This window comes from Polistes dominula, unplaced genomic scaffold (genome assembly GCF_049000335.1).
Source record: "Polistes dominula isolate Pdom_NZ unplaced genomic scaffold, Pdom_raw_medaka contig_20, whole genome shotgun sequence".
Classification (NCBI taxonomy): domain Eukaryota; kingdom Metazoa; phylum Arthropoda; class Insecta; order Hymenoptera; family Vespidae; genus Polistes; species Polistes dominula.
In genome coordinates this window covers 6609524-6626223 of record NW_028301147.1, presented here as the reverse complement: position 1 = coordinate 6626223, position 16700 = coordinate 6609524, and the positions used below count along the sequence as shown (strand labels likewise).

The window sequence follows — 16700 nt, the reverse complement described above, 5'->3', positions numbered from 1 at the left end:
ATCTAATTAATACGATTGGTCTAATTTATAGACAATTTTTTGAATTTCATTCTTTTTTTGTGATCATACCTTCGAGGAACATCCAGGCGAATGCACACAGGAAAAAAAAGTGTAATAAACCAGCAACGATACCACAGACGATCCTCTGATTCGTTTGTCCGATTCCGCAAATAAACAAAACTTCGGCTATTAACAGGCAGGTGCACAGATTCTTGTGTATTGTTGTTCTATCGGACTAAAAAGTAAATCATTTCAAATTAGGAATAGTGATTTGGTTAGTGAAATAAAAACGTTCGTACAATCATATTTAGGATTATTGTAATTATACCTTAAGCCCACGAAACAATTGAAAAGTAAGTATCGCTAACACTAGACAGACGATAGATATGATGCAGCCTATGTACGTGATGATTTGTAAAGCGACTTGATGAGCGATGTCCAGTCTAATTGCATGAACGTCCATGAGAACAGCAAAATTTGTTAAGTGATTGCACTCGCATACTGTGTGCGTATCATTGCTTTTCTTTATTTGGCATCCTTCTTCTGACCAACCACTGAAAGAAAAAAAGATCATTTAATGATTATCTTTAATTGTTTGGATTTTTATGATTTTTGAACTGTAAACGATTACCTCAAAATATAATCCCAAAAGACGCAAGTAGGATTGGTAACATTTTCCAATGTCAAATGCCTGAAGTATATCCTTACTGGTTCCGACAGTTGTATATGTCGACCTTTTCCTAGCGAAGCAGAAATAATCTTACTGTTCAATAACCTAGTCGTGTTTCTTTTTGGTAACGATTGCGAATCGTCATTTGTTACGACGGACGGTAATTCAGCTTGCGGTTGAAGAATTTCTTCGAGTCTATTGAAGGCCATGAAGACCAGTCGAACGATCCCAGCTTCGCTGTTTTCCAAAAGTGCACCTCTGGTTAGTTCGACATGAGCTGTGGATGCTGTCCATCTTCCTTCCGCAAGGTTATTTGGGAAGATCTCGAGATCATTACCGATGTTACGTGTGTCCAATACACGAACTTCCATCACTATTAAAAAAACAAAAGGTTCATAAATTATTAATAATAAAATATTTCAGTGTAAGAATGAATATCAAACGAGAGAGATCTGTTAAATAATTGTAAAAATAACTCACGTATATTTCTACAGTCGTGAGTAATCGTCTTCTCTTGAGTTAAAGTATCAGCCAAAAGAAATGCATTTTCTTCTAGACCTATCAACAACGAGGTCGCTACTCTCATTTGTTCCTGATGACTGAGATCCTTCCAAGAAGCCATCTGTGCTTCATTCAAAAGATTGCTACCTGTTCTTACAACACCTTGCAAAAGCTCCGTAACACTAACTTCGCTTTGATTGGGATCCTGATAAGTCCTAATACCTTGTGCCATCTTCTCAGCCATATTCTTTATGATCTTTGTAGTGATCATCATGTCACCACCGTAAAGACCACGACTATTGTTCGTTACTTGTGAAAGTTCTCGACTGATACCCAAGATTACATCACCATCAGTCACTCTATTTTCCAAGGACGTCAACCAAACAGAACGGCACTCGCTCAAGTCTGGTGTGTCTCGATGCCAAATCGCGGAATCACCTTTGGCAAGACATCTCCAGCGAGCCAGGCCGTTGGCACCACCTGGACAACTTTGGACGGCAACATCTCCAGCACGAGTCGCGTTCCATGAAAGATTTCGTGCTATTACCGGTGGACAAGCTTGTCGTCCGTAATCATACCATTGTCCGTTCGAGCTGGACTCTGGATAATAAGTACTGGGTACTAAAAGTAGAAATAAAAATCGTGATTAGCGAGAGCTTAAGTTTTATTTTGATGTTAATGAAAAAAAAAGAAAATATAAAATTGATTTATTTACCAGCTGGTTTACGACTAGTTCTCCATGGAGCAAATGTTGATGTAGTTGTGGGCTGCATTGTTTCAGGTGCGATAGGCGGTACCGCTGCACCGTTTGCTGCGACACCGTTTGATGGCGGAATTGAATCTTGGTCCTCTCTGATGATATCCATCTCGTCGAAGGACTTCGTCGAGGTTGGACTAAAAATGAAGTTGTTCATTTTAACGGTGAATGTTTAAAGCAGTCGTCTACCCGTTATGAAGGGTAAGAATTACGACAAAAATTAGATGAAGATTAATATTAAGAGATGGGAAGAATAAAATGAGTAAAGGATCGGAAGCTGACCTTGGAGGAGTAGTTATTGGCAAAGCTGGTGTAGATGGTGCCGGTGGTGGTTGCGGTGGCTGTTGAACCGCCGGTGTCGTAATCCTCGAGGGAGGTCTCACGGTTGGCTTAGCCGTGCTCCAAACGCTCGGTTGCGAAGTTATGAACCACGGAGGACTCGGTCGAGACGTCGTCGTTGGTGTAGTCGCTGAAAATATTTTCGTGGATATCTTTTAACGAGTCTGCAGTGGAAACGAGAAAAGAGAAAGAAAAAGAAGCCTTGAGAGAGCTTCGTGAATGTAAGAAAACGACGTCGCAAAAAAGATTTACAAGGTGAATTTTGTCCCATCCGTTTATAAGTTTGTCAGATATCAACAAGTTGATATAATTAAAAAAGAAAAATAATTTCAGCGGATCGTGTAAATAGGAAAATAGAAAATCTTTTTGATTTACTTGAAAAGAAGTTACCTTGCACAGCTGTTTTTTTTTAAATTACTTTTTACATTTTCGAAACTTATTGAAGATAAGAAAAAATAAAACATTATTGATATATAAGATCCATGGAAAAATTTGGACTTACAAATATTTGAATGAATTTTTTCCAAAATATGCCCATTAGTTATAAATTAATCTTGATTTTAAATATATAGAATTATCAGCAATCAATTGATCAATTTCATTAGTAGTAATTTTGTATTCATGCTGTAATAGGAAACCATATTAAAATGGTTAATTGATTAAACTGATTAAGTTTTTATTTAATTTGTACAAAAATTGTAATCACGATCGAATCGTTTTATTAAGAGAAACGTTAATTTCTATTATACGCGTATGATGATATCTAGATTTGGAATGTAAATTTATAGAGTGGTAGAATTTTCCTGGCTGAAGAAAACGTAGAAAACAGGATGGAGAGGAGAGAGAATGTTACTTATGTTATTCTAACGCGATGGTTCACTGGTACCATTTGTTTGCGTGTCTTGCGTCATGTGCAACCCGAGTCTCTTCAACGCGGTTGCAGCGGAAACGTTCACTACAAGTCTGACACCAACAAAAACGATCTGTTAGCACGTAATACATATTCGTTAGCAAACTGTGTTTCCGGACAGCTCTTTCTCAATCTAGATTTAATACCCTTGCTTGCTTTCTTCTATCTTTATAGACGATAAAAAATGATGGATTCATGTTAACATTATTTTTATCTTGATCGCGATTATTATAAATTCTTTTCGTATTAATAACAAATTTGAATCTTTGATAAGTTTCGTTGACGATTCGATCGTGAAAAACAAGGTTCATGTATTCAAAGAGTTGATTGGATCAAAAAATGGGCCAGAAGTGGGCTGGCCGGATGTTGAACTTGAAACCCGTATTTTGTGTGCAGTGGTGCGCAAACTGTTTATACTTGTGAACACTTTTGTTTTACAAAAATTTCTTTCATTATTTCACGTGCAATTAAATTAATAAATGTAATAATAATAATCATAATAATAATAATAATAATAATAATAATAATAATAATAATAATAATAATAATAAGTAATAGTAAGAGTAAGAGTAATAGTAATAGTAATAGTAATAGTAATAGTATTATGCTATTTTTATTTTAAAAGTAGACCAAATTTTCGTGACAGATTTTTCTCGATCCTCAAAAATATAACAGTTTACGTACCACTGGTTTAAACTACCGAGCTACTCAAGACCCTAGTGGACTCGGTTTGAAGAAGAACAGTCTTTTTAATTAGAACATAAAGTGGTGTAGTTCTTATGGATACAAATTAGGAAAATGGATGTCATTGATAGAAAAATTGTACTTACCAGAGACACAACGATAATGTGCCTCGAGATATTTGTGCGTGTTAGGACAAGGATCACCGAATTGTGAGGTCGATGCAACGATGCTGCAGTTTTGTTGGTCGTTACACCTAAAGAGGTTTTTGTCAAAAGGGCCAACAATTAACAAAAGGAATAAATTTGACAAGCTTGTCACGTGTGCTGCCATAGATTATTATATATCCTTTTGTTTTTCTTTATTTTTCTTTTTCATTTTTCGAGTCGATATCAAGGAGAAAAAGATGGAAGAAAGAGGGGGGAAGAAAAATGGGAGGAAAATTTACTTTATTCACAAATGTACCGTGCCATATCGATTCGTGTCAGATTTTTAATGGAGTTTCGATGAACGATGTTTCGAGTTGTCGCACGTAAAAAAAAAAAAGTAAAAAAAAATGTATAGGATTTCAACCAACCTAGACAATGGTACTGCACCTCGACGTATTTTCCAGTTCCAGGACAAGGATCCTCCTCGAATATCTCACTGCGTACGTTCACCGCGCAGGAATTACGATGATTGCACCTACGATTCGTCGCGTTAATCAAAAGAAGGTTAGTTATATATCAGAAAATGATAATCACTGGATCAGATCATCACGATTCGCTATTCTCGCGCGAGGTTGACAACCGATAATGAAAATCAAATGTAGCATTTTCGCACTCAGTTAAATGTAATTCTATTTCTTTATTATATTGCTTAAGTTCGGCACGTATTTATTACTCACGAATAAGTATCGCGTTAGCATGAGAAACACGGTCATAAATAATCTTCAGAACGCAATCAACGAAACGAGGAGAGAAAAGTTGTTAGTAATGAGCAGTGTTTTTGCAAGAGAGTTTTTAGAACACAAATGACAGGTGGTGTTTAAGGTAAGACAGACGAGGAATTTTAGTCCCAAATGCCGCCAGTAACACATACGTGCGTGTAATATATGTATGGTCTCAGCTGTAGCCATAAATATCCATGGAACTTTCACAGTGTCCCCGTGGAAATCTCATATAACAAGAAAACAGACGGGGTATTATTTTAAATGGCACATTCGAATATATTTATCTAGAAGATGTCTATAATATACCGATGATACAAGATGGATTTGAATTGATTTTTGTTTTTTGGTGTTTAATGTGAAAATAGTAGAAAAGAAAAGAAAAAAAGAAAGGAAAAGAAAGTCGATAAATTTCTCTTGATTTATCGTAACATTTTGAATGAAAAAGGCGATTATCCTGTCCCCTTTCTGTTAAGGGATTTTCACTTACATTAGCTTTTTTATAATTCACGATCGCAAACACCCCCTGTGTTTTTGTAAGAACGTATGTTCCAGGGGTTTGAGTGTAAGAGTGAGTAGTACGCATCGTCACCGTCGAATGACGTCGACGAAACACTTTGCAGGTGCAAAGTCTGTAAACTCATGTGTACCTATGCGCTCGCGCGCTCATGCGTGAGCGTGTGTGTATGTGTGTGTATGTTAAGTGTAAGGGTGTGGTATCTGTTATCGCGCTCTAGGACGGCCGCTATTACGGAGGATTAAGCGCCCTCGTTGGCTACTGCTTTTGCACGCGGAAATGTCGTGATTCGAAAACAGCGTCGACTATGCGCCGGAGCTTTTTCATGGATTTTTTAGCCGCGAAATTCGATTAAAATCACCGAGCTATTCTATTCCGAATTCCTGTTCGATATATGTTGGGTAATATATATATACCTATATATATACATATAAAAGAAAATCGTTCCGCTGTAATAATTAATTTGATATATGAAAAATTATCGATGCGTTCGCTATATCGATGTACACACGTATGTATAGAATTTTGTATCGCTGAAAATGTACAGAACACAAGGATGGTATCAATTTTAATCATCAATGGTACACCGTAGTACGAATGTTTATCGATGATTTTTATTTGTATTGTTCGAAAGAAATGGCAACAGTGGGGTGGCGGTGGTACTGCAAAAATATTCGTGTACCAATTACGTTGAAAATTTATCAGTCGCATTTAAAATGATATATTATACGAAAAGAGAATATTACTTTTTATTTTTTTATATTTTTTTTATCAGAGAAATCAGGAAAATAATTGGACGTTATGAATATTTCACGATTGGAATAAAAATGATTGCTGTTCGTTATACGTAAACAAGAACGATTCTACGATACCGATAAGAGAAACGAAAAAAATTGTATCACGTCTACCAATTCATTTGTACGAATTCTTCCCATAAATTCTAACTCAAAATTTATTCCTTTCTATTTCAAGGTATAGGGGTGGGACCTTTAACTCGCTAAGAAGGAGTCTAGGGACGCGCGCTGTTAAAGTTGGCAAGTTTGAACGTGCGTACATAACTGGGATATGTAATGCGGATATGCGTAACACTTTCGCAAAGGAGTTGCATTTAACCGTCGCGGACACGAAAGTACGTCGTAGTAGGCAAAACTTAGACCGCTTAGTATTATTGTAGGATAAGCAGCACGATTCTCTCTCACCGACAAACGATCGTTGTTTCCAACAATAAGATTCCGAGTTGTCCCGTAATGCATACATACGTACAAACGTACATATACACATATATCTTCTAGACTCGTTTGTTGGTGAGGGAGAGAGGAGGAAGAGCTAGAGTTCCTCTTCAAGGAGAAGCTTCAAGGAGAACCTTGGAATAGGATAGAATGTTCCTGCCGTAACATTCTAAGTAAGAAACTTGTCATTCGCACGATTACCACGCGTTTCTAATGTCGTTGAATATTCTGAAATTCTTGGCAATTCCTCGGCTAATCGTTTGCATCGAGGAATATATTTAAATCGATACGTCTAAAATGTTTGTCTATAGTACAGATGTTTCAATGATGATATTATATTCAAAAAGAGATTTCTCGACAAAAAGAAAAAAAATGTTTTATTGTATAAATCATTTTCTGTAGGATTATGTTATTATTTGTGATGTTAATGTGCTCTGCTATGATAAAGTAATAGGGAAAAAGAAAAAAATGGATAAAATAGAAAAGATTAAACATGTACACGGAAATTCGTAGATAAATCTTCTCATTTTCGCATCCTGGATATCGACGAAAGGAAAATGATGGGTCCATAGCAACACACGTGACATTTGCTTTATATTAATGCTTATACTTATATATAAGTAAACCTGAAATAAACGATAGAGGAGATTTTCACTTACAGGAATAAAATTCAAAAATTTTCGTGTCTTTTAAATTAAAATGATTTCTTTTCTATTGCAAAATTTGTAAAGAGAAAAATAATATCTATTTTTAATACGTATTAAGATCTCCTCTTTCGTATGTTCATGAAAACACAGTCACGATCGTAAAGTAATGGAAAATGTTGATTCGAACGAATACGAGAACAAAAAAAAAGGAAAAGGAAAAGTAAAAAAAAAATTGGACGAGAGAAAAAAAAGGAGGATAGTAGAATGCGCATTGCAACGAATCCGCTTATTGGCCAACGGAAAGCGTTACAATGGCGGCTACGAGAGGAATCGCGATCGTGGCTGTATATCTCGTGTGCGTAGCGAAACACACATACTTTTCATTCTTCTCTGAAAACATTACGTTGTTAAGCATGCAAATGGACGTCTGGGTGGCAGCAGGTGGAGCAAGGATAACGCGAGGAAGACGGCAGAGTTTGAACGCTCGTATAATACCCGTATATACAAGGGTTACTTGTGATCGGACGATTCGACGACACGAACAAAGGAAATCGTATCGAGATCCATATATTTTTGAATATATTTTTGAGAATTTATTATATATATATTTATACATATATACACTTATATTAAAGGTACACAAAAAACTGGACCACAGAGGTTCGGGTTGGAATTTAAATTCGAAATTTGAAAGTTTGTATTCTATATTTTACGTTACTATACTGATCAAAGATCCTCCCCCCCCTCATGGATTTCATTCTTTCATAGCTTGAAATTTATTTTCAAATGTAATTTACTTTTATTAAAAAATAAACATATATATATATATATATATATATTAGGGTGGGTCAAAAAAATGACTTTTTTTTTTCAAGTGCAACGGAAAAATGGGTTGCTAGACAACTTAAAACAATTCTCACCAAATATGAGCTCTTAATTTTAATAGGAAGATCCTCCGCATCGCAGTTTTTTATTTTTTTTCAGTCCAATAGATTAAAATTCATACCTCATTATTTATTAATTGTACAGAAAAATGTTCTAGACAAATTTTGTAGGAAATTTAATGCTCTACAAAAAAGGTATCTTATATTTTTTCCGTAAACCTCACCATTTGAATGATATTGAAGATTTAAATTTGATGATTTTTAGACAAATTTCATTTTTGTTTATGAATTTTATAACTCGACAATAAATAACTATTAAAAAGTGCACAATAAACATTTTTGTAGGAAATTAACTGCTGTATAAAAATGGTGTCTTCTGTTTTGGCGATTAAATTAAGCGTTCAAAAGATATTCAGAGACAAAAATCAGTATACATGAAAGTTTGATGATAAATATCTTTTGAACGCTTAATTTAATCGCCAAAACATAAGACACCATTTTTATACAGCAGTAAATTTCCTACAAAAATTTGTATTGTTCACTTTTTAATAGTCATTTATTGTTGAGTTATAAAATTCATAAGCAAAAATGAGATTTGTCTAAAAATCATCAAATTTAAATCTTCAATATCATTCAAATGGTGAGGTTTACGGAAAAAGTATAAGATACCTTTTTTGTAGAGCATTAAATTTCCTACAAAATTTGTCTTGAACATTTTTCTGTACAATCAATAAATAATGAGGTATGAATTTTAATCTATTGGACTGAAAAACAAATAAAAAACTGCGATGCGGAGGATCTTCCTATTAAAATTAAGAGCTCATATTTGGTGAGAATTGTTTTAAGTTGTCTAGCAACCCATTTTTCCGTTGCACTTGAAAAAAAAAATAAGTCATTTTTTTGACCCACCCTAATATATATATATATGCATATATGCTTACTCTATTTTTTATCGGAGAAAAAAAAAGTACAGTATAACGTTGAATCGTCAATCGCGATAAACTCAGTGCCGTTCCCTCCCCCCTCCTCTTTCGATACGAAATAGACATTTTGTATGGGTATTATATTTGCATTGTCATCCCTACTTTAACATTTCTAGAATGCTCGGTCGAATCCGCTCTAGTTTCAGAGCGAGAAATATTCTTCGGACTTTCTCTTTCTGCATATTCGTAATTGGAATACTTTTAAGTACCCAAACAAGAGCTCGCTCACCCAAAAGTCTCTTCCTCTTAATCCACGGAGGGATTGAACGAGTTTTGTCGACGGAAACTTTGGTGTGTACCGTTTGTATTTCTATCTATGTGTTTTCTCTTTACCCACACCTATATATTTATTTGTTTCTCGGTTCACTTGAATCTCTTCTACTAGGTAGTGAAAAGCTGGTAAGCAACCGACGAGGAGAAGAGATCGAAGGATAGAAAAAGAAAGAGAAAGAGAGAGAGAGAGAGAGAGAGAGAGAGAGAGTTGTCACAAATGTATCGTCGAAACTCCTAAAAAGATTCATTAAAAGTGTATGGTTTAAAAATGAATAGTTGCCACGCGACGCTATTTTTTTTCTATAATAAATTCATTGAGTGTAAATTTACTCTTTTATTCTATGTCGTCTACTTTTGAGTCTGATATTCTTTAAAAAGATGGTTCTTGTTATCGCGTTGTCGACGAAAGAACGTTGAGGAGAGAGAGAGAGAGAGAAAGAGGTGAGAACATCGTACTGAAAGTACGAACGATAAAATACGAACTGAAAAGTTTTTCCGAGGAAGAAGAACGAGTGCTACGATCATTTCATTAGTCAGTTAGCACTGACTCCTCCTCCTTTTTCTCCTCCTCTCTTATTTCACCTCACGGGAGAAAGACCGAAACTTGTTTATCGATAGAATGAAAGTTTCGTTTGCAGGTCGTCGTCTTGAAAAGATGAAGCTCACTTTACTTATCTTTCTTTCTCTCTCTTTCTCTTTTTCTTTTTTTTTCTTTTGTATTTAGTAATTCGATGTTGTAATAAAGTTGACGAAGAAATCAGTTATTATTTTTCTCTTTCGATGTAAGAAAAAAATTAATAAAATTTCTAGTGCTTATTCATTGACAAGCTCGAATGTTGACCTTTATGAACGGCTCTCTTTTTTTCTCTCTCTCTATTTTCCCGAATTTATAATGGTAAATTTCATTCAATCTCAATTGGCATCACTAATTTTCAACGCGATGAGAAATTTTTCCGAAAGATTCGTTTAAAGGGGGATTAAGAAATATAACGTATCACTATTTTTACGTTTATAAGAGATATTTTTGAAAAATAATACGTTTCATTATTGTGCAAGGACGAAGATAAAATGATGAGAAATATTTCGAAAAACGAAATTAATTTAGCTTTAAAAAACTATTCATTGGTATATGAGCCATTTGTTTGTCTAATCGATTGATTCTACACAATGAAAAATATAAAACATTAATAAAATGATCTAAACTATTATTTAACTATTATTTCTTATTAAATATTAATTTTGGTCATAAATAGTGTAAAAGAAATTTATTTTTCGTATAAAAAAATTTAGAGCATTTGCCAAATAAGTGCTTTGCCATTTCAAATTTGTAAAAGTTCCATAACTGAACGGTTCGTATGACGAATTAAAATTTCTAATAGTAATTTACATTCGGTTGATACTATATTTCAGAATTATTTAGTACATCATATTTTATTAAAAGTACTTATGATCTTTAGGCGAGTTGGTAAGAAAATAAAAAGCAACCGTGTAGAAACAGGTGCGATCATTAAATTCGAACGGTGAATCACGGATGCGAGAGAAAGCAGAGTTTCGTAGGGGCCCCGCATCCAATTTCATTAATCGTTTCGGCAAAGCTCTTGTGTTTTCTCTTTAATCGTAATCTCAAGTGTCTGCAACTTGGTTGGTTTCTCTCTCTTCCTATTCTCCCACACTCCTCCCCTTTCTCCACTTGCCCGTTCCATCTCACAAGCTCGCTGTTTAGTAGCTTTGCGCTTTGTCCCGAGAAACGTAGCCGACAGACGGTTAATCTGCAATTGGTTTTGGCTAGGCGGTACGATTAAACGGAATTCCTAAATGATTTTGGTTTGCGTTTTATTCTCCTCAAAGACTTTCTTTCTCTTCTTTTTCTCTTTCTCTGATTCTTTCATTTTTTCTCTCTCTCTTTCTCTTTCTATTACGTAACTTATGCGCTTTTGTAGATCTGTGGGTAGTGTGAAAGCTAACGCGGATTCGCTTGAATAACATACGTATATATGTAATTAGCATATTATAATTGGCAAAGAAAGAAGCTTTGATACAGACGCGATAGTATTTTTCTTCTACGAATTAAAGATTAGAGAGAAATATAAACGCGCTTTAAAAAGCGTCTAGTGTCATCACCTTTAATTGCTGGTTTTAACTCTTTGCAGTCCGAACATTTTTAATAAGTTTAAAAACGAATGTATTGTACAATTTGATGTTATCGATATATCTTCGAAATTACCTTGATATTTAAAAAAATTAAAAAGAATTTTTTAAACACAATTGTTGTTATATCCGTCATAGAAATGAAATATCAAATGTGACTCAATATAGGACCACAACGAGTTTAAACTGAAAGAGCACGTATTATTCGAAATATTATACTAATATTAAAATGATCAAATTTCTGGTGTGGTATTATTAAGTTTTCTCGTTTTATGAGCATATTTAGATATTACTTTCTATATTACAGTGTCCATCGTAAAATATTACTTGCTCCATTTGTTTGATTAAACCTTCCATTATCGAAAGCATCGAATAAGTTGTTAGCGAATAAAGAAGAAAATACCCCAAGCTATTTTTTAATATTATTTGCATTGATACACATAAATTTAGTATTGCTGATTGCGAATGAAAGGTTTGATGAGTAAAACTCCAGCATGCGATAAATCGAATTGAACTGACCAATATAAAAAGCACAAGCCAAACGTAGTTATTTCACAAGCGTGCAAGTAATTAAAAGTATTAATTAAAATTATTTAAAGCAACGTAGAAAAGGATTCTCGTAATCGATTGCGTTATTGAAGAAAAAGAAAAATTAATAGAAAAAAAAAATAATTAAACAAAAATAAAAATAAATAAAAAAGACGATAGTTTCTAGAAGTCTCGAGAAGTATGAATAAATAAATGGTAAAGAATAAAAAAACTGAGCGCGAAAAGCATAAGTTTATTTCTAAAAAAAGAGACGGGGTGCGCGAGAACTCGTGAAAGAAATCTGATAATTTTTGTAATAACATAAAATATAACACATAACATAATTAAATATAATTAAAAATAAGTATTTACATTTAAGATCTTACAAATAAAAGAACAAAATTTGTAATAAGTTTTTGGGCAAAAAAAAAGGAATGAAGTAAAAAAACGAAAGGAATATATGGAATAAAAAGCGAAAAACGCGTTTCGATGGTCGAACGATTGGCCAATTCGCCGAATCATACGAAACACTCTCCTATTCGCTTTTCGTTCCTCTTTCCTTTCCTTCCTATTTCTTTAATCGAAATTTGTGCTAGTTATTTCCTTGCTCTTTGCTCCATACCTTGGACTGCGGGAGGTATCTTGGATTTGGGGGCAATTGTAAGGATAACAATAAATAAAATCTATAATAAAAAGACAATGGAAAAAAAAACTTACTCGTTATTGAGAACGCGAAAAGTTTTTGGCGACATGCAATTGACACTCCAGTCTGTATTCCCGTGTTCGTTGCATATCGTTATCGAGAACCTCCCATAGTTGGCTCTTATCAGGTGGATCAGCTTTCCTTCGCCGCACTCGATCCATAGCGTTTTGCCCTCGCAGGCGTACGCGGTGTCGTACCTCTCTGCAACAAAAATTCAATTTCCAACTAAGTTTATGCGCGTTACTCGTTAAGCCCTTAAACGAGTAGTCGAGTTGACAGAAAGACGGGACACAACGTGAAGAAAGTTTGAAAGGGGAAAATATATAGGTATATATATATATATATATATATGTACTCTATATATAAAACTTTGTATACATATATATATATATATATATATATATATATATATATATATATATAGAGAGAGAGAGAGAGAGAGAGAGAGAGAGAGAGAGAGTGAAATAGAGAAGAATATAGCAACGCTGAGTGTTCTTTGTAATAAGTGGATAGAAGACGTCGAAGGAGCTAGCGCGTTCTTGAAATTTCATAGAGGTACCAAAAAGAGAAATGTTGATTTTCTTTATATGTGCGTGTTCGTGCGTATGTATGCGTGTGCAAGTTTACCCAATCGAAACTGCCGTCCTGTAGAACTTAATGGAATTAAGATAAAGAGATCATTCTTCGTCTTCGCTATCTTTATCTTCGCTCTTTATCTCTATCTATCTCCTTATTTATCTAGCTATCTTTTACAGGAAACTTATATATATATATAACGTTGGCGGAGACAACGAAGAGTCGTTGAGTGTAACTCGATTGCCCCTTCGTTCTGCGACAACGATCGCAAGGGCTCCATAAGCCGAGAGACGGCCGCCTGCGGCTTTGTCCAAGTAGTACCTTTCTTCTTCACTTCCACTTCCACTTCCACTTCCTCCTCCTCCTCCTCCTCCTCCTCCTTATCCTTTCACCCTTTCTCTTGCTTTCTCTCTCTCCCTCTCTCTTATTCATTCTTATTCCTTTTATCGCAGCATCGTGCTTCACGGAATTCGACTCACGGAACCTCGACCTCGCGAGGATTATTTTGAAAGGGAATTAGGCGATTTACATCCTCGCATTTAGTCTTCATTCTTAGCGAATCCTTTTTGGTCGAAGTCGTTCTTCAAAATGCAAGAAACTCATTTAACAAATGGCACAAATTATCTTTGCCTAATGAATTTAAATTAGTAGACAGAAGAAGTTCTTAAATTATATCAATGGGATATGATATATTAATTTTATTATTAAATTATAATACTGTTGATATATCCTATCGATCGAAATGAAAGAAAATATTTAACCAGAGAAGAATTATTTATCGTATATATATAAAGTCTCACATAAGATATAAAAATGATTACTCAATGATAATATTTATATTTTTTATTCTATTACTTTAATTTTATTACCAAAAGCATTTTTAAAGAATTATTCGAAAAGAGAGTCCCTATGTCAAGAATTGAAAGCATGATAGAGGTAAGAGTGAGAGGAGAAGAAGGAGGAGGAGGAGGAGGAGGAGGAAAAGGAAGATGAGGGTAGAATAAGAAGGAAGAAAAGATGGAAGGAAAAAAATTCAAGAAGGACGAAGAAGTGTGCTGGCGGTATACCGGGGGCAAGGACGAGCCAAGTACTTACAGGCCACGAAACGGCGCGTGAGGTAGGAAGGAGAAGCAAAGTGAGGAGGGCAAAAGAGGAAAAGGGACGAGCGGTGCCGCCGAGACTGTAATAACTCTGTCCGTGAAAGTCGTGAGTTTATTAGTTCCATACCAACGCGCCACAATGCCGCTTTAGAGCGCGGTTCGGACTTGCCAAGAGCGAACGACGACGAGCACGTAATACGGCTAGTAAATCAGTAGAGTCAACGTGACGGAATTTGCATTTAAATTTTCGTATAAAATAAAGAAAAGAATAATCAAGCCGGACACATAGATAGTTAAATAAATAATTTATTCAAATGTTTATAAAGTATTAAAAAAGTATACACACACACAGACAAGGAAAAGTAATTTAAGAAAAACCTAGACAAATAGTAGTTAGCATAATCCCGAATAATATATTCCAGGTATAAATTTTATAATGCTTAATTAATTAATTATTAAGCGGTGTAGATGAATTAATATAATAAAGAATAAAAATATTAAAACAAGAGTTCATCAAGATTATCTTATATACTCTCGTTGTTTACATCTTGAAATTCGTAGTAAATTTGCGGTGATATCGTACTGCTTTAAAAGCAAGAGAGGTAGAAATAATAGGTACCAACAGAGAGATAGGCACAGAGAGATAGGTAGAGAGAACAACTAGAATTTGGTGTGGTAAACGAAGCAAGTTGGGCTAACTTTGCACGATTCCAGTGGGTCGACCGCACGAATTCGAATGCCAGGTGGTTTCGCGGAAGATACACTTTTCTAATCTGAAGGTTGCTGTAGGAGATACAACTACTCGCTGATGTTCTAGTAAGAGAAAGAGAAAAAGAACAAGAGAGAGAGAGAGAGAGAGAGAGAGAGAGAGATAGATTAGACAGAAATGAAGGAGAAGAGAAGTCGGTTGTGGAAGAGGCTGCCGGAGAATCATTCGCCCCACGGCGAAAACGCTTGTCTCGAGTTGTCCGAAGTAGAAAAGAGAATTGCAGTTTACCATTAATGACTTGGAGTAATAATATATCGGAGGGCTGGCAAGCGAAGCCTCCCGCTGCCATGGCGGTCAACTTGAAAGGGCCGAGCTAACAGCGGGATGTCGACGGCTCCGATGCAGCTCTTGGAGACTTGGAAGCTTTCTCGGAGGCACTCGTGAAGTACGAAGCAAGTACACACAGAGATACTATATAAACATACGCGAGGGACTCGAGACCCATATCATTTGGAATTCTCAGCTTTTCTTTATTCTATCTACTTCCGTCTTTTCTTTTTTCTTCAAAGTTTGCCACTTATGCCCTAAAAATATGGCATTTTTTTATAACGCCTTTGCAAAAACCTATGACGATGTCAAGTAAGATTGATCATTTGTTTGCATCAATTTTTCATCATTATTATATATTTGCATTATATAACATGAATAATTAGTCTAATTCTATTTGATTAATTACCATGAAAATATAAAATTCTACTATATTAATGCTATAGAATTTTTCAAGGATTTAACATTTTCACTAATAAATATAAAAGGTATATGACATGGTCAGGTTATCTTCAGTGCCAGTCTCGGAACGTTTTCTTCGCACAGGAAGGCCGCAACTTCGCAAAGCGCTCCCGGGACGAATAAATCAAAGTCCCCCTTAGAGACCAGACTCGAGTAAGTTTGTAGCTTCGTTTCAACCATCCTCTGTATGGATTGGAATACCTCCGGCCTGTGGACTTCAGCGTTCTCGACCGGGAGCCGTTTACCTGCCCGTAGGATTTCTAATTCGGGTTAATCCTTTCTCGTCGTTCCGTCTAATATACATAGTTATCGATTAGAAAGTTACTACTTTTACAAGAAAATGATCATTACTTTCTTTTTCTCTTTTCTTGATCAAATGGATGTTATCGTTGATAATATGTTCGATTAAATATTGTACAATCTTCTAATTTGCCTAATTGCTTAAATAAATTATAAGATTTACTAAGCCTTTCCTTTTAGAAAGAAATGGTGTTTTGACAGTCGTGAAAAATTTCATAAGAATGATTATACTGTATGGTATAAGGAAAAATGTGACTTCAACTTTCGTATAGGCAATTAAATAACAAAAGTTAAATTTTCATATTTGTTTATTAACCTGGATATTCGAGTATCTTAAGCGTATTCTTTCCAGAAATTTTTCATTTTCCGTTTGTGTAGCTTAGAAAATAAAGTTTATAATTTGTGTCAAGAGATTATATCAAACTACAATGTAGTTAATTTAATATTTTGGGATAATTATTATAATTTATTATATAAATATAATAAGAAAAATAAAAGCATTAATTTTCTATAAGATATTATGATTCA

The 16700-nt window shown here is 34.8% G+C and overlaps 1 protein-coding gene across 6 annotated transcripts in view; it reads right to left on the bottom strand.

Annotated features, from left to right (window-relative positions):
- LOC107074170 (latrophilin Cirl) overlaps positions 1-16700 on the bottom strand; it is a 284489-nt gene that overhangs the window by 14717 nt on the left and 253072 nt on the right. For 5 of the 6 annotated variants that reach the window (XM_015335343.2, XM_015335342.2, XM_015335347.2 and 2 more), the window contains 8 exons: positions 12713-12899; positions 4008-4114; positions 2211-2397; positions 1887-2065; positions 1151-1792; positions 632-1043; positions 329-554; positions 70-235 (listed from right to left, as the gene is read on the bottom strand). In XM_015335343.2, the coding sequence (XP_015190829.2) occupies positions 70-235; positions 329-554; positions 632-1043; positions 1151-1792; positions 1887-2065; positions 2211-2397; positions 4008-4114; positions 12713-12899 (2106 nt within the window). Of the gene's footprint in view, positions 1-69; positions 236-328; positions 555-631; positions 1044-1150; positions 1793-1886; positions 2066-2210; positions 2398-4007; positions 4115-12712; positions 12900-16700 lie in introns of those variants that run through there. The other variant, XM_089177211.1, reaches the window with a different exon arrangement.